This window comes from Sinocyclocheilus rhinocerous, unplaced genomic scaffold, assembly GCF_001515625.1.
Source record: "Sinocyclocheilus rhinocerous isolate Xijiao unplaced genomic scaffold, SAMN03320098_v1.1 scaffold1609, whole genome shotgun sequence".
NCBI lineage: Eukaryota > Metazoa > Chordata > Actinopteri > Cypriniformes > Cyprinidae > Sinocyclocheilus > Sinocyclocheilus rhinocerous.
In genome coordinates, this window is record NW_015633539.1 from 553585 (window position 1) to 579898 (window position 26314).

The 26314-nt window shown below is 40.8% G+C and overlaps 1 protein-coding gene across 2 annotated transcripts in view; it reads left to right on the plus strand.

Moving 5' to 3' along the window:
- LOC107744328 (ras GTPase-activating protein 4-like) overlaps positions 1 to 25600 on the plus strand; it is an 82878-nt gene extending 57278 nt beyond the window's left edge. For both annotated transcript variants that reach the window (XM_016557904.1, XM_016557905.1), the window contains exons 9-21: positions 16250 to 16367; positions 16946 to 17099; positions 17240 to 17304; positions 18773 to 18885; positions 19001 to 19193; positions 20818 to 20955; positions 21203 to 21347; positions 21600 to 21772; positions 22790 to 22927; positions 23092 to 23227; positions 23739 to 23859; positions 24093 to 24151; positions 24614 to 25600. In XM_016557904.1, coding sequence (XP_016413390.1) covers positions 16250 to 16367; positions 16946 to 17099; positions 17240 to 17304; positions 18773 to 18885; positions 19001 to 19193; positions 20818 to 20955; positions 21203 to 21347; positions 21600 to 21772; positions 22790 to 22927; positions 23092 to 23227; positions 23739 to 23859; positions 24093 to 24151; positions 24614 to 24741 — 1681 coding nt within the window. In that variant the 3' untranslated portion in view covers positions 24742 to 25600. The remainder of the gene's footprint in view (positions 1 to 16249; positions 16368 to 16945; positions 17100 to 17239; positions 17305 to 18772; positions 18886 to 19000; positions 19194 to 20817; positions 20956 to 21202; positions 21348 to 21599; positions 21773 to 22789; positions 22928 to 23091; positions 23228 to 23738; positions 23860 to 24092; positions 24152 to 24613) is intronic.
- Positions 25601 to 26314: the final 714 nt, after the last annotated feature.

Consider the following 26314-nt stretch of genomic DNA (forward strand, 5'->3'; position numbering starts at 1 on the left):
GAGAGTATCCACTGAACGCAAACAGCGTATGCTGTTCTGTGTCAGCCGCACCACACGAATACGTTTTCTGTTTATTTACACTTTGATTTGAACAAAAACAGCGTATCCGTGTGGTGCGGCGTACACTGGTTGCGTTCAGTGGATACTCTCCAAAATGGCGCTACGGTGACGCGGAGGAGACAAATTGTTGAATAAAGTCGCTATTTTTGTCGTCTTTGCGTACAAAAAGTATTCTCGTCACTTCATAAAATTCAGATTGAACCACTGATGGCAGATGGACTATTTTGACGATGTCTTTCATACTTTTCTGGGCCTTGACAGTGTTATTTACTTGGCAGTCAATGGGACAGTCACAAGCCTCCTGGTTTTTATCCAAAATATTTTAAATTGTGGTCCGAAGACGAACAAAGCTTTTACGGGTTTGGAACAACATCGGGGTAAGTGATTAATAACAAAATTTTCATTTTGGGGTGGAGTAACCCTTTAAGGACCCTAAGAAGGGAGCAGTCACTGAGCTGGCACATAGCCTACCAGAAGAGGGCTACTTAAGCCTAAGCAGGGGAGCAATCACTGAGCTAGCACATAGCTATTCTCAGAAAGCTAGGCTCTAGGAAAGGGGACCACTCCAGGAGAGTGCTCACCGCAACTGCAGTAGAACACAGCTAGCCTCAGATAGCTGTAATTAAGTAAGCCGCGACCTGCCATAACAATGGCTGGAATATAACCACCCTCAGGTGGCTATACCACAGAGGTCCCAAACCCGTGTCAGTCCCACAATAGACAAACCTAGATAGCCTTCCTGAAGAGCTGCCCAGACCACAGAGAGTGGGCTATATACTTACTACCCTAGCAGGGAAGATAGCACTGTCTAGGAAAGGGCACAAGAAGACCACTACTTAAAGACCCTAAGAAGGGGAGCAATCACTGAGCTAGCACATAGACATCCTCAGATAACTATGTACCCAGGAAGGGCTACCAGACTGAAACTACCCAGACCACAAGAGTGGGCTGTCTACTTACAACCCAAAGAGGGGGGACAGCACTGTCAGGTGTTTTCAACCTGTGGGGGCGCCATCACCTGTCAAGGGGGGCGCGAGCATCAGTTAATTCAGAGATGTTCCCTTGAGAATTTATGAATATGAGTTAACAAATCAATAGCCATCCACTAGGGGGCAATCTGACTCCCACTGCTAGTCGACAGTGAGAGCAGAGTTGGCTCGAGTATCAGTCACGCTCAGTGTTGCCAAGTCCGCGGTTTTCCCGCGGAATTGAGCTACTTTAACAATTGCCGCGTTTTGTAATTTTGGGCGAGTTCTGGCAACCCTGGTCACGCTTATTGACAGTGTAAGATGATTTACGATTAGGCATGTCGGAAATCCAACCACGAATTGGCATGTTATCTCAGAAACAGGCTCAGCCATCACACTGAATCAGGTAAACTGGTTATATATTTATGTTTCAGTATAATTACACACGCTATACCAGGGGTGGTTCTAAACCCTTTTTAGGTGGGCTTCAGCCCCCCTATCTGTCACCTTAGCCCCCCAAAACTATCTTAACAGTAGAACACAGCTAGCCTCAGATAGCTGTATTCAGGTAAGCCCGTCCCGCCATACCGATTGCTGGAAAATAACAATTTTCAGATGACTATACTAAGGAGGTTCCCAATCCGCATCAGAGCCTAGATAGCCGGATATCCTCAGATAGCTATGAACCTAGGAAGGGCTACCGGAAGGGGAATCGACTGAAACTACCCAGATCACAAAGAGTGGTCTGTCTAATTACAACCCAAAGAGGGGAGACAGCACTGTCTAGGTAAGGGTTCAAGAGACCGCTACTTAAAACCCTAAGCAGGGGAGCAGTCACTGAGCTAGCACATAGCTATCCTCAGATAGCTAGGCTATAGGAAAAGGCGACCACTTCAAGAGAGGGCTCACCGCAACTGCAATAGAACACAGCTAGCCTCAAATAGCTGTATTCAAGTAAGCCCATCATGCCATAACAATGGCTGGAATATAACCACCCTCAAATGGCTATGCTAAGGAGGTCCCTAATCCATGTCAGTCCCACAGTAGGCTAAGAGCGAACACAAACATCATTAGTCCAAGATCAAAGGCTGATGTAAGCTGTGGCCATAACACAAGAGGGCTGGACACAGCTCTCCTCGAATAGCAGTTCACTCAGATAAGGCTGAAGATAGCCCAGACCACGGAAGTGGGCCATCTACTTAAAACCCCGAAAGGGAGACAGCACAGTCCATGCAAGGGGCTCACAGAGACCACTATTTAAAAACCCTAAAAAGGGGAGCAGTCTCCGAGCTGGAACACAGCTATCCTCAAATAGCAGATTCCTAGACAAAGACTTCAGTGCTTAATCGAGAGAACTTGTGCCAAGGGGAACCCAACCTAGTTAAGAGGCCAAGCTAGAACATAGCTGCCCTCAGCCATATTCCAGAGCAAAGTAAGCTTGAGCTGGAGCATAACCACCCAGAGACGGCTACATTCCGGCTTAACACAGGAAGAGACATTCCCCACTCTAGGTGCTGAAAACCCTGGGAGAGAAAACTTGCAAGCCTCTCTCCACAGAGTATTTAAATATAGTCACGCCCAGCAAGGCACTCCATACACAAAAACATGCACATTAGAGAGGCACGGCCGAGCTGAATATAGCTCCGCCCATGATCTCGCAGGATCAGGGCTGAAACGACTCCGTGCTAACACTTCATCGTCATAACAACCCATGTGATTGTTCTGTGACATCCGACAACCCATTTAGAGAGGGTGTGCGGATCCCGCAGATCAAACCGATGAGCGTGTATCTCTGAACGCGCACGCTCTTCGCCGAGACAATGCGAAAGCAGAACATGCCCTCGAGTGTTAGAATCCAAACAAGGAGGCACACAATCCTTAAGGTGCTGCTCGACTCGAGCGCTATCCGCGGGATCAGATAACCCAAAAAGAGCATCTTAAACCCGCGAATCCCGCGATCCGAGTCTTTTGCCATGCCTCGGCAACAGCGGGACACGAACCGCGAGATGCAAACGCTTGACACTCATCTCTCGAGAAGAGGGATAAACGTGAATAGAGCTACTCATAGGAAAACGCTCACAATGAGCGCATTCAGAGCCCTCGAGCACTGAACGCACAAGCTCCTGACCAAGACACAAGACAGATAGATCCTCAAGTGCCAGAAACCTCTGGAACAGAGGCAGACACTTTCCACAATGCTCACCTGCCTTGGTCTCTCACACGCACTTTAAACAGACAGCTCCTGAATACAGCAAAGACGATGATGTATTCAGCAGGTGCCCTTTTATACTACCAGGCGACCTGCCTATGACATCATGGGCCATATCCTTGAATGACTGATGTCTGTCTGTTACAACTCATAGTCATCTTGGTTTTGAATTGAAGATGTTGATAATTTCGTCGTTATCCAATTTTTTTTCTGTTAGATGGCTGATTTATTATAAACATTGAAGGGAGCTGCTAGTTGGAATCCAGACAGACAGAGCTATCGGAGCGGAGAACCTAACATACTAGGCGCAATGTAACTGAAGATACTAATTAGCATATTACTATTGTCATTATTATTATTATTATATAGTTCTAATAAAACACATGACGACACAAATCACATTTAATTGCGATTTCACTTTTTTAACATTAGATAGTGTGTAATGTTGCTGTTTGAGCATAAACAATATCTGCAAAGTTACGAAGCTGAAAGTTCAATGCAAACAGAGAGATATCGTCTTTTAAAATTCTGGCAGTTTAATGCCTACAAACACGGCTGGTAGGGACTACAGCAAGTTACTTCCCGGGTTCGTGACGTAACAAACCCAGAAAAACCCTGCCCTCGGGAAAAGGCAGCAAAGGGGGCAAGGCCATGCTGCGCTGCTTTAGAGAAGAGGAAGAGAAAACTAGAGGTGCACGTAAAAATCGTAGCATTTACAAATAACAGCGTATCTAAAAGTATGAGACAACAACAAACAAAAAACATAGGCCTACCATTAAAAGCCGTGCTTGTACAGGTTCTGCATGATCCTCTTCTATAATATCCTCTGCTTCTCAACCGGGCTCAAACTGATAAGCGATATTAACGACGCCGTTGTTTACAATACAACCGGAGCACATGCCGCTGAGCTGAGGGGCGGGACGTTTAGACTCGTGCTAGAAGCGGTTGAGCCAATCAAAACACACTGGGCTAGCTAACCAATCAGAGCCCATCGCCTGTTTCTGAGGGAGGGGCTTCATAAAACAAGGAAATGATCAGCACGTTTCTCAGAGAAGGGACAGAGCGGTGTGGAATTAAGGTAAATTATATGAATAATAATGCGTTTTTTATAAAACGAAGCATTAACACGTTAGACTGCACCCCATAAACACAATCAAGCCTAGAAAAAACCAGTGAACCACCCCTTTAAAGTAATTAATGAAAAGAATTTAAATGTTAAAATTGTATAATTAAAAAAAAATTATGTATTTCCATGGATCTGACTGGGTGGGCAAGCTGTCAATCTGGGTGGGCTAGACCCACCCAAGCCCACCCATAGTTCCGCCCCTGATTGACAGGCTTTGGAGGAGAAAGCGATGATCACAGGTAAGTGATAATACTTCAGTAACTCTAGCTGAGACTTAGCTGAGCAGTATCACTGTCCTTGATTTGCAGGTTTGTGGGGAATCCGGAATGCTGAGCAGATGACTGAAGATGAAGGGATCATAGAGCAGATCAGGTAAGTAGTCAGGTAAGTTGATGAAAGTAACAACAAAACCAGAAACTGAGGTGGTGACGGGAAGGTGGCTTTATACTGTGGTTGATTAGTGAAGACAGGTGAGAAGAATCAGAACTCTGGTGATTATGAATGAGTCGGTGGGGCTGAAGGATCTGGCATTGCTGGTGACTCCGTGACAGTGTCAAATGATCTTTCAGAAATCATTCTAAGATGCTGATTTGCTGCTCAAGAAACATTTCTTATTATTATTATCAATGTTGAAACAGTTGTGCTGCTTGATATTTTTGTGGAGACCATGATACATTTTCTTCAGGCTTCTTTGATGAATAGAAAGTTCAAAAGTATTTATTTTAAATCTTTTTAACATTATAAATGCATTTTCCTTCACTTTTAACCAATTTAATGCATCTTTGCTGAATAAAAGTGTTAATTTCTTTCAAAAAACTTACTAAGCCCAAATTTTGAATGGTAGTGTATGTCACTTTAAAATTTACATGAACTTAATTTAATATAAAATACGTGAATTTAATATTTATTTATACATGAATTTAATATATAACTTTTTACACGCGTAGAAAACTTAAGAACATTGAAATTACCATTGTAATTGATATCACCAGCTTCATTATATTTATGGTAAACAAAATAGCTGGTTTTAAATTTAGCAATATTTTATGTAACTATACTAAACTGTATTATATAATATATTATCATCACACTTTTGTTTTCAAAATTGGCAGCTGCTTTGAACATGCTGATGTTCAATCGTCCTTTCCTACTAAACAGTTTTTACTTTTTTCTACTCAGACCAGATTAAAAAAAAACAAGATGGGAATTAAAATGCCACAGCCAATCCTTAACAAAGGATTGTTTGACTGTATTTTTCTTTTTTTTTTGCCCGCATGCAATAACAAAAAAAGCATGGTTTGATAATCATCTGTGAGTCGTCATGTTTTTATTTTTTTTTACTCATTCTGATGTCATCCTGATGAAAAGTTCCCATTAAGCTCTTATAATCTCTGGCTCCCCTTGGGTGATCCGCTCTCATCTCAGTGAACAAATCAAGCTGTTGTTGTTTTTGTTTATTTTCTCTTTCTTCTCTTTTCACTCTCTCACCATCTTCTTCCTGATTGGATTTTTGACGGCCCACCATCTGTTGCCTGCTGTTCAGTGACTGGCTGTTATAGCGGCACTCACCACACAGACATGCTCTCTTCCAAATTCCCACCTTCCCTCGAGTATTACCCATCTTTACAGTGAGAGAGCATGTGGTGTATGGAGTGACTGCGTGTGCAAGTTACAAAATATTAATGCTATTTGGAAAAACAAAGCTTTAAGAGGGTCATATCATGACAAATCTGACAAATCGTAATATTTTGAAATAAAAAAGAGGAAATTTTAGCTCATTGTAGTCTTGCATTCTGAACAGTTTGTCGGCCACATTTCAGTATGGAGTGTTTTATGAATCAATGTGGCAAAAGTGGTACACAGAGTCTTAAAGCCACAGCAGCAAAAAAACAGCTTGTTTTCGTCTAAGATAGTAAATCTTAGTCAGGGCAGTGCCATTTTTGACAGGAATGAAAATGAGCATGTGAGGAAGAGAAGTACACTTTGTTCAATTGATTATACTGTTGTAGGCTGATAGGTCCTTTACATGCAATCTGATAGCAATCACAATATTTACTAACATGGCACAAGCTGATTGGCCTTTGCTGATTATGCAGCAAATGAGATTGCTTACTCAATATTTAAATAGTCTGGTTCAGTATTCGCTGTAAGCTTGTCCTGCAGTGCAACAGAGTTCCTCTGAAACCCTCCACCTCCCAGAGCTCCACCTGTCTAGATCTGCTACAGGTTTTATATGTGACCCTGGACCGCAAAACCAGTCTTAAGTCACTTGGGTATATTTGTAGCAACAGCTAAAAAAACATTGTATGGGTCAAAATTATCGATTTTTCTTTTATGCCAAAAATCATTAAGATATTAAGTCATGAAAATATTTTGTACATTTCCTACCGTAAATATATCAAAACTTAATTTTTGATTAGTAATATGCATTGCTAAGAACTTCATTTGGACAACTTTAAAGGCGATTTTCTCGGTATTTTGATTTTTTTTGCACCCTCAGATTCCAGATTTTCAAAAAGTTGTATCTCGGCCAAATATTGTCCTATCTATCCTAACAACCCTTACATCAATGGAAAGCTTATTTATTCAGCTTTCAGGTGATGTATAAATCTCAATTTCAAAAAATGTACCATTATGACTGGTTTTGTGGTCCAGAGTCGCATATATATCTATTCATGCAGCAGCATGTCTTACATGCTCACAGTCACAGCAGCGTGTTTGTGTTGTTTGTGTGGCAGGGGGAGGGTAAGAGTTCTTGTTAATACCAAGCGACTACGCCACCCTGGGTATGGCCCAGGGACCAATACCAAATAAAGTACTTTCTAAAAGCACACAGGTTAGTTCACTAGCAGTAGGCAGGAGACGTAGATATAAAAAGGTACAAATTTTATTAAAGATAGTTGAAAATACAAAGACCAAAAATGCCCCATCGAGACAAGACAAAACACAAACTTATTGAGATACAGTAAGAAAAGATAACCAGGGTCGTCAGCACATAAGTGTCCTGGTGCAGGAGCCGAGGCTTACCAGCAGGGAATACGGTTAAATTGGCATAATACAGCCTCCACAGCAAGTCACCTCCCCTTATACCTGTGCACCCACACAGCAAACACACTCCACTCCTCCACACTTCACACAACACTCGTGACAAGAGGACCGCCACCAGAAATCCACCCCTGCCTTAAGCACTCAGCTCCTGCACAGAAAACAAAATGTTACACAGGATGCAGAAGAAACAGGGTTATAAGAAAAATTTTACAAAATGAGTTCAAAGGAAAATTAAGTCATCCTATACTTGTACGACCCCACAAAATAACTCAAATACACGAAACACAAATAAATAAAAAAAAAAATAAAAAAAAAAACTACTAATGCAAAAACGAAAAGATAAGAAACACTACAAATGAACTACTACAAAATACTAGAATGCAAGAAAATCAATGAGGGAAAAGGAAAATTAACTCCAATTAAATTACAGTACAATCATGAAAAGAAAGAAAAGAATCCACAATTCAAGACAACCACACCAAAGAATACAAAAAAACAATTTATGTAATTAATAAACCAACGACTCACCACACAAAAGGCAAACCACACACACTCTACATAAACCTCAATGCATCACCACACACACGCACACAAAAGAAATTTAAACTACTTTATTAAATAAAAGCAACAGCGTCTCCGGAGAGTGATTCCTGCGTCGCCACCACAGAGCTATAATCGCCCCAGGATACGACCCCGACGGTCTGCATTACAAAATGAACAGAGCAATTATTAAAAAGCAAACCCTAAAATATCTAAAAAAAAATGCCCAATTCTCCATTTCAAGAAATGCTCCTACCGTGAAAAGAAAAGTTCTCCAACTCAGGCGAGCAGATAAGCGTACATGTTAGTTGCTCATTTAGTTTACACTGATCTGGAAACAGTGTTTATGCCGGGGAGACACGGCCGCATCCACAGACAGACAAGCCTCTGTAGCAGCTGTACTAACCAGTCTAGCCCGACCCGCTAACTGTAAACAATACACAATACCCATTCAATACGAGCGAGTACTGGTAAATGCAACCGTAAAGGTTTAACGCTTACCTGCTGAAGGGCAACCTCCCTCAAAATGCCAGCCACCGAACCTCGTTTGCGTGCTGCTCTGACTGTCAACTAAAGATGACAAAGCAACAAACGAAATCGAGACCCCATTCAGTCAAGCCAAACAGCCTATATACCCTCCCACTGGCTGCAGATAGGGCAGCCCATGAGCGAATCCACCAATCACGTAGACAAAGTGGATTTCGCTACACCTACCACAATCTACCCCCAACTTCTGAATCGTCGCCCCGATGATCAACACAATTCATCCCTCAATTCCAGGGCCTAAACAGGGTCGAAACAGCCATAGATGTTCCTTCAGGCCGAGCCCTTTCATTACCCACCAACCCTGTAGCCCGTGGGAGGTGGTAGAGGTTAGCATGCTGACCTGCCGTGGCTCGCCTGGACCGTCGTGGTGCTATTTCGTCTCCTCTAGACGGCTTTGATGGAACAACGGGCTGCTGAACTACTTCTCTTCTATCAGGTTGACTCCGATCCGTCGGTTCCCCCAGCCCACTACCAGTCAATAACTCCGAACATTCAGAGTCGACTGGTACACTCACAGGAACAACTGAAGGGATCTCTGGTACCAAAACCCACAAATCTCCCAGTTCCGATTCTTCAGCCTCCTGTCCAACTGCAGATGGCCCCAGGTCGACACCAACTATGGGGCTACCAGAAGATATATGGACAGGAGATCCTTCTGGATTCGGGCTTTCAACATGGAGCGGTGAACCTGCTTCATCTTTCCCAAATCATCTACAGGGGTAATAGAATAAACAGAGCCCCCCTCTTTAGGCGCCTTCACCACGTGGTACACCACTGGGCTCCACAGGTCCCGGATCTTCGACCGACCTCTCACGCCATAATCGCGGAGATAGACCAGTTGACCCTCCCCCAGTGGTGTATTTCGAACATGTGGATCATGCTGTGCTTTTCGGCGCTCCGCAGCAACTCTCAAGTGCTCCCGTGCCCCTTCAAAAGCCACCTGCAATCGGGTTTGATGCTCTATGACCCACTCATGTACATTACCTGCAGCAGTCTCCTCCACTCTACCTAACAAAAAGTCAACCGGTAGACGAGGCTCTTGGCCAAACATCAAATAAAACGGTGACTCACCAGTCGATTGATGGGGGGTGGTATTGTAACTAAACAATACCTGAGGAAGACATGAAGCCCAATCCCGCTTACTTGAGGGAGGCAAAGTGCGCAAAAGATTGTGCAAGGTTCTATTGAACCGTTCGCACTGGCCATTCCCTGCAGGATGGTAGGGTGTGGTCCGGGACTTCTCTACTTTGTACAGACCACAAAGCTGTTGGATAAGTGAAGACTCGAAATTGCGGCCCTGGTCCGAATGGATACGACCAGGAACCCCAAACTTGCAAAACCACTCCACCACTAACACTTGGGCCACTGTCTCCGCCCGCTGATCCTGTGTGGCAACCGCCAGAGTGTACTTCGTAAAAACATCAGTCATCACCAGCACATTCTCCAACCCGAGCTGGATGGTTCCAACACCGTAAAGTCAACGGCCAAGATCTCATTTGGCCTAGATGCCAATAGATGCCCCATAAAACTGGAGGGAACAGACTGCCCATCCTTAGCCGACTGGCAACGTTCACATGACTTACACCACCGGCTAACATCTTCCGCCATACCAGGCCAATCCCCCAGCCCACTACCAGTCAATAACTCCGAACATTCAGAGTCGACTGGTACACTCACAGGAACAACTGAAGGGATCTCTGGTACCAAAACCCACAAATCTCCCAGTTCCGATTCTTCAGCCTCCTGTCCAACTGCAGATGGCCCCAGGTCGACACCAACTATGGGGCTACCAGAAGATATATGGACAGGAGATCCTTCTGGATTCGGGCTTTCAACATGGAGCGGTGAACCTGCTTCATCTTTCCCAAATCATCTACAGGGGTAATAGAATAAACAGAGCCCCCCTCTTTAGGCGCCTTCACCACGTGGTACACCACTGGGCTCCACAGGTCCCGGATCTTCGACCGACCTCTCACGCCATAATCGCGGAGATAGACCAGTTGACCCTCCCCCAGTGGTGTATTTCGAACATGTGGATCATGCTGTGCTTTTCGGCGCTCCGCAGCAACTCTCAAGTGCTCCCGTGCCCCTTCAAAAGCCACCTGCAATCGGGTTTGATGCTCTATGACCCACTCATGTACATTACCTGCAGCAGTCTCCTCCACTCTACCTAACAAAAAGTCAACCGGTAGACGAGGCTCTTGGCCAAACATCAAATAAAACGGTGACTCACCAGTCGATTGATGGGGGGTGGTATTGTAACTAAACAATACCTGAGGAAGACATGAAGCCCAATCCCGCTTACTTGAGGGAGGCAAAGTGCGCAAAAGATTGTGCAAGGTTCTATTGAACCGTTCGCACTGGCCATTCCCTGCAGGATGGTAGGGTGTGGTCCGGGACTTCTCTACTTTGTACAGACCACAAAGCTGTTGGATAAGTGAAGACTCGAAATTGCGGCCCTGGTCCGAATGGATACGACCAGGAACCCCAAACTTGCAAAACCACTCCACCACTAACACTTGGGCCACTGTCTCCGCCCGCTGATCCTGTGTGGGAACCGCCAGAGTGTACTTCGTAAAAACATCAGTCATCACCAGCACATTCTCCAACCCGAGCTGGATGGTTCCAACACCGTAAAGTCAACGGCCAAGATCTCATTTGGCCTAGATGCCAATAGATGCCCCATAAAACTGGAGGGAACAGACTGCCCATCCTTAGCCGACTGGCAACGTTCACATGACTTACACCACCGGCTAACATCTTCCGCCATACCAGGCCAATAGCAACGTTGGCGAACTAGCTCAGTCGTACGCTCTAGGCCCTGGTGTCCGTGCTCCTGGTGCAACCACCTCAAAACATCTAATCTTAACTCTGAGGGTAAAAGCACTTGAAAGGTTTCCTCCCTACCATCAGGGCGGAAAATTCGGCGGTACAACACACCTTCACGTTCCACCAGACGGTCCCACTGGCGAAGTAAGGTCAGGCTGCTCTTAGAAAAAGAACGGCGCTCCTCCAAGCTGGAAAAGTTCTTCTGCCACCAGAAGGATAAAACCCTCCCAATATTTAAATCAGATTCTTGCAGCATCCGCAAATCAGCTGGAGAATGGCCAGGAAAAACCTTAATTGCAGCTTGCATAGCCTGATGTCTCTGGCCCCCTCCAGCTGCCTGTTGGACAGAAATAGGGATGACAGTAGCGGGCAAAATCTGCCCCACTGCCTCACTATCAGCTGGAGCCTGTCTCGAAAGAGCATCAGCGGTACCGTTACTCTTCCCAGGTCTATACCGAACTTCAAAGTCAAAAGCAGCAAGCTGGGCAGCCCAACGCTGCTCGGTGGCCCCCAGCTTTGCTGACGCCAAATGACTCAACGGATTATTGTCAGTATAAACAACACATTTGTGCCCCAACAAATATTCCTTGAATTTTTCGGTCATTGCCCACTTGAGCGCAAGAAACTCCAATTTCATGGAGCTATAATTTACCATGTTGCGCTCAGTGGGCCTCAAACTACGGCTGGCGTAGGCCACGGGTCGGACCTTCCCCTCCTGCTCCTGAGAAAGCACTGCCCCCAGCCCCTTGTTACTCGCATCGACTTCAAGAATGAACGGCAATGAGAAATCGGCATATGCAAGGATGGGCGCAGTCGTGAGCTTCTGTTTTAAAATGTCGAAACTTATTTGGCAATGCTCAGTCCATGCACTGGAAAAATTCCGCCCTGACGGTTTCTTATGCCTGCCCCCAACCAACTCTGCCACCAGCCTATGTAGAGGGGCTGCCAATTTGGCAAACCCCTCCACAAAACGGCGGTAGTAACTGGCAAAGCCCAAAAAGGAACGGAGCTCTGTAATATTTCCTGGGCGGCTCCATTTTGCTACCGCCTCGACTTTACCTGGATCCGTGGCCACCCCCTGGGAAGAAACAACGTGACCCAAGTATGTTACCTGCTCTTTGAAAAACTCACATTTCCCCAACTTCGCCTTGAGGCCCTCGCACTGCAGTCGACTCAAAACCACCTCCAACCGTTCCAGATGTTGAGTCACTGAGGAGGAGAATACCACAATGTCATCCAGATATAAAAGTAACGACTGATGCCGCTGGTCACCAAACAATCTTTCCATCAAACGTTGGAAAGTGCTGGGGGCATTACAAAGCCCAAAGGGCATTCTATTCCATTCAAATAACCCAAATGGGGTACAGAATGCAGTCTTGGCCTTATCCCCCTCAGTGACTGGAACTTGGTTGTACCCACTGGCCAAATCCATAGTGGAGAACCAGCGGACCCCTGTCAAGGCATCCAAGGTTTCCTCGATGTGAGGCAGCGGGAACGCATCCTTCCTTGTTTTTGAATTCAACTGACGGTAGTCTACGCACATGCGTAGACTGCCGTCCTTCTTTTTAACTAAGACGATGGGAGAGGCATAGGGACTGCAACTCTCCCGGATAATCTGGGCCTCAAGCAGCTGGTTAATATGAATCTTCACCACATCATAGTCCGATGGGGGCAGGCGCCTATATCGCTGCCGGACCGGGACATCATCTACAAGGGGAATGGTATGAGAAATTAGGTTGGTACACCCCAGATCATTGTCATAAGCAGAAAACACAGACTGATATTTTTGTAACAAAGCCCTAACCTGACCTTGTTCTTCCAAACTGAGAGCAGATAAATCAATAGACTCCATCTGTTCCTGTACAGTAGGCTCTACCGTACAACCTTGCGACCCCACCGTAGCAAACACCTCCTTTACCTCGGTCACCCCTGGAGGCAAGCTAACCACGTACACTGCCTTCAGGGTGCCTATCAAGGTATTAGGGTAAAGGACTGCATCAGACATCCCCAGATTAACAACTGGGATGTAGGCTGTACCTCGTGTCACTGGAACTAGGGCTGGTGAGGCCAATAACCCTGCTGGAAGTCCAGAATCCAGTGGCTCAAACAACACAACACCTCCTGAATACTGTTCAGAGCATGTAGTAACTATCACCTTCATCGTGCCCCCCGGGACACGGCATGGATAATGCCCTCGTACCCTTGCCTTACCTGACTGCCCAATTACTGTCTGGGATTTAACATTGTGACAATGCTGTAATGCTTGCCTCACAAACCCAGGGACCTCTACCACTGGTGGAAAATTAAACAGGGCTGGGCCGTGTTGGCCGAAAAGATCCTGGTAGCACCGGCTCAGCACGTTCATCCCTAATACCCCGGGGGCCCGAGCACACAACCCACCAGGAGGGTCCCTGACCACTAAGACGCCACACTCTGGCACTATTTTCCACACAGTTCCACATCCAACTCCATATAACCGATATAGGGAATAGAGAGTCCATTAGCCGCACGTAGCTGTAGCCACTGACAACGTTTTAAACGCTCTTGGCCCCATGGTTTAAAATGTTTCAGAAAACAACTCTCAGTGATTTTCGTACAGGCCAGTGTCTGGTGCTGGTGGCCACGTCTGTCGCTGCCAGAGGCCTGGACATTGAACAGGTCCAGCATGTTGTGAATTTCGACCTGCCCAGCAGCATCGATGAATACGTCCATCGCATCGGAAGAACCGGACGGTGTGGAAACATTGGTCGGGCCGTGTCCTTTTTTAACCCAGAGTCTGACACTCCATTAACTCGCTCTCTGGTCAAAGTTCTGTCTGGGGCCCAACAGGAAGTTCCCAAATGGCTGGAGGAAATTGCTTTCAGTGCTCATGGAACAACAGGCTTCCACCCACGTGGAAAAGTGTTTGCGTCTACAGACACTTGGAAGGGAGGGTCCTTCAAGACGGATGAGCCGCCTCAAGCATCCGCCCCAAGCCCAGCAGCGGCTGCAGATGATGAGGAATGGGAGTAACTACTCTAACACCTTACGTTCTGTTATGTAGATTTATTTTATTTTTATATTTGTGAGTTTATTCATTTCTCCAGCAGTCTTGTTAAAATGTTGATTGATTAAGGTAGCATTACGGTAAAGCTGTTGCATTTAAAAAAAAACAAAAAAAAACAAAACAAAACTACTAATGCAAAAACGAAAAGATAAGAAACACTACAAATGAACTACTACAAAATACTAGAATGCAAGAAAATCAATGAGGGAAAAGGAATATTAACTCCAATTAAATTACAGTACAATCATCAAAAGAAAGAAAAGAATCCACAATTCAAGACAACCACACCAAAGAATACAAAAAAACAATTTATGTAATTAATAAACCAACGACTCACCACACAAAAGGCAAACCACACACACTCTACATAAACCTCAATGCATCACCACACACACGCACACAAAAGAAATTTAAACTACTTTATTAAATAAAAGCAACAGCGTCTCCGGAGAGTGATTCCTGCGTCGCCACCACAGAGCTATAATCGCCCCAGGATACGACCCAGACGGTCTGTATTACAAATTGAACAGAGCAATTATTAAAAAGCAAACCCTATAATATCTAAAAAAAAATGCCCAATTCTCCATTTCAAGAAATGCTCCTACCGTGAAAAGAAAAGTTCTCCAACTCAGGCAAGCAGATAAGCGTACATGTTAGTTGCTCATTTAGTTTACACTGATCTGGAAACAGTGTTTATGCCGGGGAGACATGGCCGCATCCACAGACAGACAAGCCTCTGTAGCAGCTGTACTAACCAGTCTAGCCCGACCCGCTAACTGTAAACAATACACAATACCCATTCAATACGAGCGAGTACTGGTAAATGCAACCGTAAAGGTTTAACGCTTACCTGCTGAAGGGCAACCTCCCTCAAAATGCCAGCCACCGAACCTCGTTTGCGTGCTGCTCTGACTGTCAACTAAAGATGACAAAGCAACAAACGAAATCGAGACCCCATTCAGTCAAGCCAAACAGCCTATATACCCTCCCACTGGCTGCGGATAGTGCAGCCCATGAGCGAATCCACCAATCACGTAGACAAAGTGGATTTCGCTACACCTACCACATTTGCCAAGACCAAACACATTAACACTGTCATATTCATTAACATGCTAAAACTTGAGAGTTGACATGGTTGAAATATATGTATATTGCTCCAAAATTAATTAAATTAATTAATTAAAACCTGATTAATTTCCTGTTACCTAATGTTTATGTGAACTGTGTATATTAGAATGTTTCTCTTTGGAAATCAAATGTGAGTCATGTCTTCCCTGTGGAGTGTTTTTAGTGTGGTTTGCAGTGTTCTGCTTATAAAGTGTTCCAAAATGGTCATTTGTGAGTTTTTATGATGGTTTGAATGCTGCCTACGTGGGCAGTAGTTTTGCCAGCTCGTACTAGGATTGTGCGGCTGCGGTCAGCATACTTTAGTGTGAAACATACATTTCTAAAGCCAAATTGTCTTCAAATGCTTGCCACAATATTGTGTTTTTCAGTTGGTCTGCCACGGTGTCCTCATTTTCTGTTCCATCGTGACAGAGTTAGAAAACACAGCCACCCACATTCACAGTAATAACATTTACTGTTTGGCTTTTTTATGTATTACTGGACAGAACAGTGTCCTTAATGGAGTCATTCTGGGTAATATTGTTTGTTTGTCATGCTGTGTTTTACTTCCTGGAAAGTTTTCACTGTGTTTTTTCACTATGAGTAAGCCCTCACAGCATGTTTTTTTTAGGTGAAACGAAAGGTTAAGGGTATTTTTTTCTCTTGTTTTTAATTAAACATTGAACATTGAAATCACATTTTAATCCAAAAAGAGAAGAAGCTATATGTCAGTAACAAAATATTGTTGCGATTCTCTTATTCTCTCCTAGAGGAACTCTGGGTTCTCTGCGGCTGCAGCTACGGCTTCGAGATGAGGTTGTGTTGCCATCCAGCCATTACAAGCCACTCACAGAGCTACTCAGCCAGTCGGTCGGCTCTCAGCTCAACGTGAGTCTGATGCCATTTGGACTGAGCCTTATCTCAGGGGATATGCCTGTGCATTATCACTTAAATTCACATGGCATATTCCTCGTAACAAGATAACAAGACATAATTTGGTGTATGGATTGCAAAATGCGGCACTCTTTGTTATCTGATCTCATTTGTATGCATGTGATGGATACTCTATTCGTGCCTGCTAACGTTAAAGGGACAGGTCACCCAAAAATTCTCACATCATTTACTCGCCCTTACAGTATGTTGTTCCAAACTTCAATGGCTTTCTTCTATCTGTGGAACACAAAAATAAATATTCTGTAAAATGTTCTATCTGCTTGTTTCCGTACCTTTTGTGTTCCAAAGTCATATGGGTTTTGAACAACATAAGGGTGAGTAAAGGATGACAGCTAATTTTTTTTTCAGGTGTACTATCCCTTTAAAATGTCGCACAGCAAAACAAGCAATAAAGTAAGCATGTTTTCTGTAGTTAATGGGTTATTGTTTTAGCTCACAGTGTTGCATTGTGTATATCTTAAGTTAATTTTGAGCATAACCTAATTTGAGACTGAAATGACTAATTATTGTAGGGCAACTGGCCTGATTTCATCATGCTGATTGATGAGACCACTACAGCAGAGAGCAGACAGGAAGTAGCTAATAATCTGGTGAAGCTGTTTTTGGGTCAAGGACTTGTCAAGGAGTTCTTGGATGTTCTGTTCAAGCTGGAGCTGGAAAAGACTAGTAAGCAAACAAGAAACATATACATGCGAATTACCTGTTTATTTTGGTAACACCCAGATTGACACCCAGAAGCTTTCTACATTTTATGTGCACTGTCATGCTATTGATGCTATGATTTTCTGTTATTCTTCATTCTTCAGCTGAACCCAACACACTGTTCCGCAGTAATTCATTAGCATCCAAGTCTATGGAATCATTTTTGAAGGTAAAAATACTTATTAATCTAAATAATCTACATGGCTTCTGGGATATTTCATAGTTCAGTGGTCAAAATAGCACAGAATGTTGTTGAATTTGATATTATCTATGAATTAAAAATCATGAACAGTACTTTTTTTTAAATTGTTGTGGGTCCACTATTATTATAATGAATAATTATTATAATTTTTGTGGATCAAACTGACTATAACTACTGTAGTTTTAATGCAATTCAACAAAAATATCACTATATGGAAAATAGTAAATCGTAACCATTGCAAATGGCAAACAGATCAAAACAGTATAACAAAATTAATGACTTTACACAAACACATTAAAATATACAAAAACAAAAACCTAAATAAACATGAGAAGGCATGATAAATAAATCTAACATGTTCTAATTGCATTAAATATTATTAATTTCACAAACTTTGAATATACTCTATACTTGTCACACTACGGTGTAGAATGAACACGCTTGAAGATGAATGTTAACAATCTTTAATAATCCACACAAGGTAATCCACACAAGGAAGGCTGGAAACACATATAATCGTCGTTTAAGACCCGACAAACACTAACTGGACAGACAGGAACTTAAATACACAGGAAAATGAAGATAATTAACAAGACACACCTGAACATAATGACATAATCAGACACAAGGGAAAATTAGGTCAAGGAACACATGAGGGAAGAAAACAAACTAAAAGTCCATGTGGTGTGACAATACTGTAATTACAACTTTTAAAAATTTTCAAATGCTATTTCATGTTTGTGCTTTTGGAAACAGATCGTTACTATCCCTAATTAGGCTTATTATTTTGAGCTTTCAGGAATGTTTAAAATTGTGTGCAAAACAGTCCCGCTCCTCGTTCAGGCCCTGTTAAAGTCTGGTCACCCTAATAACCCAGGGTTCCTCAAATCCTGCCCTGGAGGGCCAATGCGCTGCAGTTTAGCTCCAACCCTGATCAAACTCACCTACCTGTGATTTTTTGTAATGATCTGGAAGACATTGATTAGCTTGCTCAGGTATGTGTGAGATTAGGGTTAGAGCTAAACTCTGCAGGAAAGTGGATCTCGTGGGCCAGATTTGATGTGTATAATGTGTAATAATTATGCTGAAATCTTTAAACTGATATAAATTGAATATGAAAGCAAGACTTTTGACTTGCAGCATAAAATCTGATCCTCATTGATGTTTATTCTAGCCATGAATTGTCCACTTAGACAGAAAGAGACCATCTTACATTTTGAGAAAAGATTACAAAGACAAACATACACACACTGATGAATCAATGAATATGTTCATTTGGATTTCATGTTAAATTAAACTTAATTTTTGCTGTATTGCACATCTATTCCAGCTTAATCCTCCTGCTGTTTTATTATATTTTATTCCAGAAGTTTTCATAATGTGATAATGTGCAATATTAAACAAAGGCACCTTTGTCTTTATTCTCTCACGGCAGGTGGCTGGGATGCAATATCTGCACAGGCTTCTGGGCCCGATAATAAACCGAATCTTTGAAGAAAAGAAATATGTAGAACTGGACCCAAGTAAACTAGAACTGAAAGAGGCAGGGTAAGACAAAAAAATATATATATTATAAAAATACGACTCCTACCTCCATTGAGCTTTTTAATGATTTGTAAAGGTCAGTTTCTCAGAATTTTTCCTGGGTCTTTTGGTATTGTAGGTGTGCAGGTTTGCACCGTCAGCAGACTGAGTCTGATATTATTCAGCAGAGCTCCAGCCTCCTGCAGTCGTACCTGTCTGAGCTGCTCACCTCCATCCTGCAGTCGGCCTCCTACTGCCCCCTGCTTATCTGCCAGGTTTTCCATCAACTCGACCTCAGAGTGCAGGAACGCTTCTCTGACCCAGAGTACCGGGTCAGTCACATTCATTTTCAAAAACAATATTTAAAAGGTCACCTGAAACAGTTTGGGTTCTCAAGGTTTGTCGTTGTGTCCTGATAATTCACTAAAAATGTAAATATGTCCAGTAAATTATTCAGCTGTTTTCCAGCCCAGAAAGGCTCGAGCCTTACTAGATTAAAATGCAGATTTAGGGGTGGACTATTCTGACTTTTTTGTACCATCTTAAAATGAGACATTAAAGGGATAGTTCACTCAAAGATGAAATTTCTGTCATCATTTGCTCATACTCATGTCGTTTCAAACCTTTCAACTAGAGTCAAGTCAAGTCACCTTTACTTTTATAGCACTTTGCACAATACAGATTGTGTCAAAGCATTTCGCAGTGATTAACAGTAAAATAGTAGAAATATCGGTATGACTTTCTGGCATCTAGAAGATATTTAGAAAAAATTCTCTGTTTTTGTTTTGTTCGTACAATGAAAGTCAGTAGGGTCTACAGTAGTGTTGTTCTGGACCTCACTGACTCTCAATATATTGATGAAAACAGTTCTTCAAATTGTCTACTTTTGTGTTCCACAGAAAGAAAAAAGTCATACATGTTAGGAAATAAATAAACTCTGAAAATGTTCAGTTTTGGGTGAATTATCTGTTAAGTAAATACATTGTATTCAGGGTCAAATATTAATGGGGGCTTAGGGCAATGAAAATGCCACAATTATTATTTCACAAATAATTGCAAAGAAACAGCAAGTAACACGTTGAATTTAACATGAAATTTTGAAGTAGAAAGACTAAAATATGATCTTGTAAAATGTACTTCAGTAATCTGTTTTATTTAAAATTTCAAAAATCATTTTTACAGTATAGTTAAGCAATATCACATCAACAAGAGTGCTGTTTTTCCCAAATATCAGCACAATTGCAAATGTAATATTGCTTTTATAAAACAGTTCAATAAACAACAAGTTAATATTTAGTGACATACATTTTGTCTGTTTTTGCTCAATTTCGCCAACAAAAATAGTTCCAAACAAAGCCACAGCTGAACCGTTGCAAGTCTCCAAGCAGCTCACAGCAATGTTGTTACAAAATGAATCTGCGTTTTTGAACAAATCGGTTGAGTGACTAATTCAATGACTCATCGCAGTCACTTGCTTTGTTTCTGAATGAATGAGCCGCTTTGAACAAATTGGTTGAATAAATGATTCAGTCATTCATTAAGACAGTGTCGTGCCATCACTTCCTGGTGGTTTCAGCTTCATTTTTAAAAGTATTTCATTTTTTCAATAATTTCATATTTTACTCAAAATTGTATATTTAAAGCATGAATCTCATAACATTAATTATGAAACTGTAAAAGCAGTATAATGCATTCGTGCAGTGCAAAGATGGATTTTGTTGATACTGATTTCATTTGATTGGTAAAAGCCCTATAGTGTAATAATATTGTAATATAATTTATTAATTTGAAAGATTTGACATAAAAGGTTACACATACATTTAAAAAGGTAAAAAAAGAAAGATGTATCTGGAAATAAATCCTAGGGGGCAGATATAACCCTTGAATCGAAAAATTGTAATGGAAAACTATTTAGATCACAATACTTTTATGACCTGTTTGTATATTCTTCCTCAGAAGGTGAAGTTCATTGCTGTGACCAGCTTCCTGTGCCTGCGGTTCATCTCACCTGCCATCATGTCTCCAAAACTATTTCACCTGCGAGAGAAACATGCTGATGCCCGTACAAGCCGCACACTCCTGCTACTTGCCAAAGTATGATCCATTTTCAAGGAAACCATTGTTGTGAATACTAGTAACATAGTACCTTTGTCCAGCTTTCATATCACTTTAACATAACACAAATCAAGCTCATATCCTTTCACTTAATGGTGAGTAAGATGTTGCACTCACTGTTGCAATAACATCCCCTATTTTGGTCACACTATATTCATGGATTATGACCTCATTATGGTTAACATTCCCTTTTGCGTCATTGCGACTGCCTCGTGTGTTTCCTCAGGCCGTGCAGACCATTGGGAATATGGACACTCTCGCATGTTGCTCTAAAGAGCCATGGATGGTCTGCTTGCAGCCAGCCATACAGCAAGGCATCACACAGCTCAAAAACTTCATCACCAAACTGGTCAGCTGCCACGAGTCAGAGGGTGAGCTGCTCTAGATTAGTCATTAGATGAAAAATTGAGTGGATCCCTAAGACTCATTCGTACCTGTCATATCCGATCAATCTTTAGATAATTAAGCTCGTTTTTTTTTTTTTCTTGTTGAAGCTGCAGTTTTAATTGTGTAGTTCATCCAAAAATATACAGACTCTTAAGAGATGGAGAAGATAGTCGAAACCCTAATTTGATTCACTTCTCTTGCTCTCTCTCTCTTGTTTGCTTTCTTTTTTAAAACAGATCTTGAGCTTCAGACACGAATGAGCCTCCAGTGTGGCACTATGGAGAAAGAAGGCTTCCTTTTCCTCCACAGGACCAAGGACAAGTGCATGCCCATGACATCACCCTTTAAGAAGTACTATGTCACGCTCAGTAAAGACACTCTGTCGTACTCGCGGACGCAGCACTCTAAAGTGAGTAGTAGTGATTCAGGTTTGGAACTGTTTTTCCATTTTTTCCCCACTTTTTCCATTAACTCTATTAACTCAGCAATCAGCAGAAAAGAAACATGAAATGTAAGTACAGCTGTAAGTAAGTAAGTAAATAAGTAAGTACAGCAGGTTAATGTATCTGTCTGTCTGTCTGTGTGTGTGTGTGTGTGTGTGTGTGTGTATATATATTCATTATTTTTATTAGATATATTTGATATATAATTTAGTTGAACTTGAGTGAACATTACTCTGCACTGCATGTCCTGACTCTTAATGGATGTTTTTTATTTTACTTACAAATAACTTTCATGTATAGGTCTGATCCTAAAATAATAAAATCCATTATAAAAATGAAATATGATTTAATTGTAAAATTTTTCGAAACTAACACACTCTGCACTACGGTTATTTTACTATATTTATGCTGTTATAAGTTTATTAAGTTTTATTAAGCTTTTATTTTTTTTTTAGTAATTGTATTATGTGCGTTTGTCCTTTTTTATTATTATTTTGTAAATATTTCTATTTCTATTTAGTCTGTGTTTGTCTCGGTTTTAGTTTTAGTTCAGTTCAAGTTTTCCTGTATTTCCAGATTATTTATTTGCTTCCCCTTAAACATATTTCAGTTAGGTGCAAAGGCAACATTTCTCCTTTTCATTCCGTTTTTCATCGAATATTTATATTTTAGTTTACGTCAGCTTTATTTCAATTAACTACAATGTTTTCAATAATTTGCTAGCAAAAATAACCGTCTAAACATGAAATAAACAATTTCAATGTTATGTCAAAATATTCCATATGAATTCCCTCAAATATTTTGCATTATTTCCATCACGATCAACTGTTTTTCAGAAGATGGTTACAGTGCCTGGTTACAGTGTAAATGCATACTTGAGATGAAATACGAGTTTATTTTCTAAAAGCAGCCAAAAGTGTCTATAGAAACACCCATACAGTATGTAAGATAAATTAAGTAGACTGTGGTCTCTGAATCTGCAGAAGAGCTCGTTTATTTCGCTGCCAAAGATCCGGGCGGTAGAGAAGGTGGAGGAGAAGTGCTTCGGCAGTGCCAACGTCATGCAGATTATCTCAAGTGAAGACTCTGGCCAGCAGGAGACCCTGTACCTCGACTGCAAAGTTAGTATTGCACTGGATTCACAAATAAATCGTGAATGTGGCTATTCATAGGCACTGACTCATATTTGTTTGTTTGTTGTTGGTGAGCTTATAAGAATAGGCTGTGAAAAGGGTTATTTGATGTTTCATTGTTTCATACTCTTTGTCTCTCTGCGTGGCTGTAGAGTGTAAATGAGTTGAATCACTGGCTGTCTGCTTTGAGGAAAGCCTGCAGCCACAACACAAACACTATGAGCTGCTACCATCCTGGCATCTATAAAGCAGACAGATGGAGCTGCTGCCATCAGAAGGAGAAATCAGGTACTGCAAATATTAGATCATCTAACTCTTTTGGGGCTTTTTTTTTTAACAGTTTTTTACTCTTATGTTCAAGAAGGCTACATTTGTTACAGTGAAAACAGTAATATTGTTAAGTATTATTAATTTACAATTTTTTATATATTTTTAAATGTAATTTATTCCTGTAATGGCAAAGCTGTATTTACAGCAGCCTGTAGTGTCTTCAGTGTCACATGATACTTCAGAAATCATTCTAATATGCTGATTTTTTCTGCTCAAGAAACATTTTTATTAGTATTATCAATGTTGAAAACAGTTGTGCTGCATAATATTTTTGTGGAAACAGTGGTACATGTTCTAGAAAGAAAATAGAAATAGTAGAAATTTGTAAAATTATAAATCTCTTTACTGTTACTTTTGATCAGTTTAATGTGTCCTTACTGAACAAAAGTATTGATTGATGTCTTTTATTTTTTTATTTATTTTTTTTAATCTTTTGTCTAAACTGCACTGATAAGCTCTTTGTTCATAGACCCAGGCTGTGATAAAACCAGGCATGGAGTGACTCTGCAGGAGTGGTACGACCCACTGGACCCAGACCTGGAGGCTCAGCTCATCTACCAACATCTCCGTAGTGTCCAGCATGCTATGCGGTACTGTGGCATTAACATACTGGGCCTGTGTATACATTTATGTCAGCTGAAAGGATTGACATCAAACACATAATTCTATACAATAACAATTCAACTAGAATTAAATTGTATACAACAGTTCATTGTGTTTATACGAGTCAGTTTTGTAATACCTTCTGTTTTTGTCTAAAATCCATGTCAATTAGCTATAAGTCCAGGTCATCTAAAAATGATATTTGTACTTTTTTTTGCAGAGATAAGTATTATAAGTTGAGAGAGCAGCAGAGGGTTCAGGAGGCAGATTCAGTAAGAGGTACGTTTTCAAGCCTGCTTTCTTTCTGTGTTGTTATCATTAACTAAAACTATTAAATACTGTTTTTGGTATTTGAAATAAAATGAAATGCATATTGAATGGAAAATTTAAATTGAATATTATAAATGTTGTCTTGACAACTGAAATAAGTTTAAGTTATAGGTATTAAAATGACTAAAACTCAAATTGAAACAAAAATAAATTTGAATGAAAATAAAAAAATGACAAATGCACAAATTTAAAATGACAACTGAACATATAAAAATAAAAGCTAATTCAAAATATCAATAAATGCTATAATAATAGTAAAATGATATATAGTAAAATAGCACATTAAATGCATCCTCCATTCCATTTAATGATTAGTGTCCATGTTAAAACACAACTCACGTGTATTATTTCCAAGTACCCTTTGTTCTACTGACGGCTTCTCATAAATAAAGGACTGTTTTGATCTTACAGACCAGAAGAAAGTAGATGGACTATCAAAGCTCTTCAGTATTCTCCAAGACCTACATGACGCACATGCCGCGGTAGAGGAGGAGGAAAGATCGAAGAATAAAAATGTTTTCTTGGAATTACAAACGTAAACAAAAGGACTTTTGTCTTTAACTGGTTGCATTTCATAATTCACAGTGTTATTCAGTCACTGAGCTCATCCGCAGGCTTCAAACCTGCTGTTATTTCACACATAGATGAGAAAAGAAATACTGTACAGTAAGTCTGATTTGTTCTTGTATTCTTGAACTTTTGAATCAGTTCTTGGTGCACAGATGGATATTTAGAGGGCTGCGATTACAATCCCTTTATTAAAGAATAGTTGTGGTGTGTTTGCTATGTATTTGGTAACAAGGTAAGGACAGTGTTAGCTTACTGCAATGACTCAAGTGGATTGCTATCTCAAAAACTTCTGCAGCTTTTACATGCATTCAGGCAAATTTGTTTTAACTGTTATGATTTTCAACATTAACTTCAACTAATCAGCATTCTTCATTTAACGTGCTTTTGACTTTAAAAAGCACTGTGGATATGCATGTCAGCTCTTCCACCGTGTAACCTTTCCTTAAATCAGTTTTATTAAAATGTTTAAATAGATTTTAAAGATGTTTGTTTTTAATTTATTTTTCAATTCTATAGGTTGATGGCGAGAAGAGAATTAGTTTATTCTTAGATCTGAAACCAATACAAAGCTGCCATTCCTGCTGTCTCAATGACTTGTCTCTATGTCATATTTTGTTGTTACGTCTTCTTATGATATAAACTGTAAACTGTGTATTTCTGTCATTTTTAAATGTGGAACTACTTTTTTTTCCCTAAAAAGTGTTGTTGTTTAGTATTTCTCCACTAGGTGGCATTACAGTGTTTCTTATTCATAAGCTGAATTTAGGCCTCATTGGCAGTACAGCAGAGCTTGTAAACAGAAAAACTTTTCCAGTTCCAGAAAATTATCAAGAACGTCTCTGTTGGATGGTATGTTAAATTCCTAAGCAGCCATATTTAATTATGGCTGTAATTTACTAACTTTTAGTAAATATTATGTGCACTACACAAATCTCTTGAGAACGGCCTGCATTAACGTAAGTGTAAAATTATAAGACGATCATTTCAGACTTTTTTGAGGTTTAAAAAGTTTGTTTTAACCCTCAACTATGTACTTTAACATTGCAATTACATTCACAATATTTAATTTGTCTTAAGGGGACATAGACATTTCTGTCATCATTTACTCGCCCTAATGTTGAAACCTGTGTGATTTTCTTTCTTCCATACAAAATATATTTTACCAGAATCTCCATGATGCAGTTATACAATGCCTAAAGTCATATGAAAACTGTGGTGTAAGCTATTCTGCAAAACAAAAACAAAAAAAATCTCGTATTCCATGGAAGAAAGTTTTGCGTTTAGGGCTTTGGATACTCTGTGTTTTGGAAATACAACTGGATGTCTTTTTATGGTATATGAACAATTATTTATTAAACATATTCATTGACGATATGACCAAGTCAGGCAATATAGATTATGATTTGAGTATATTATTCATTGAGATATTTGGACCACTTTTCTTTCTTTCTTTTATTATTTAATTATTATTGTTTTTATCAGTTTTTTGTATATATATATATATATATATATATATATATATATATTTTTTTTGATGTATGC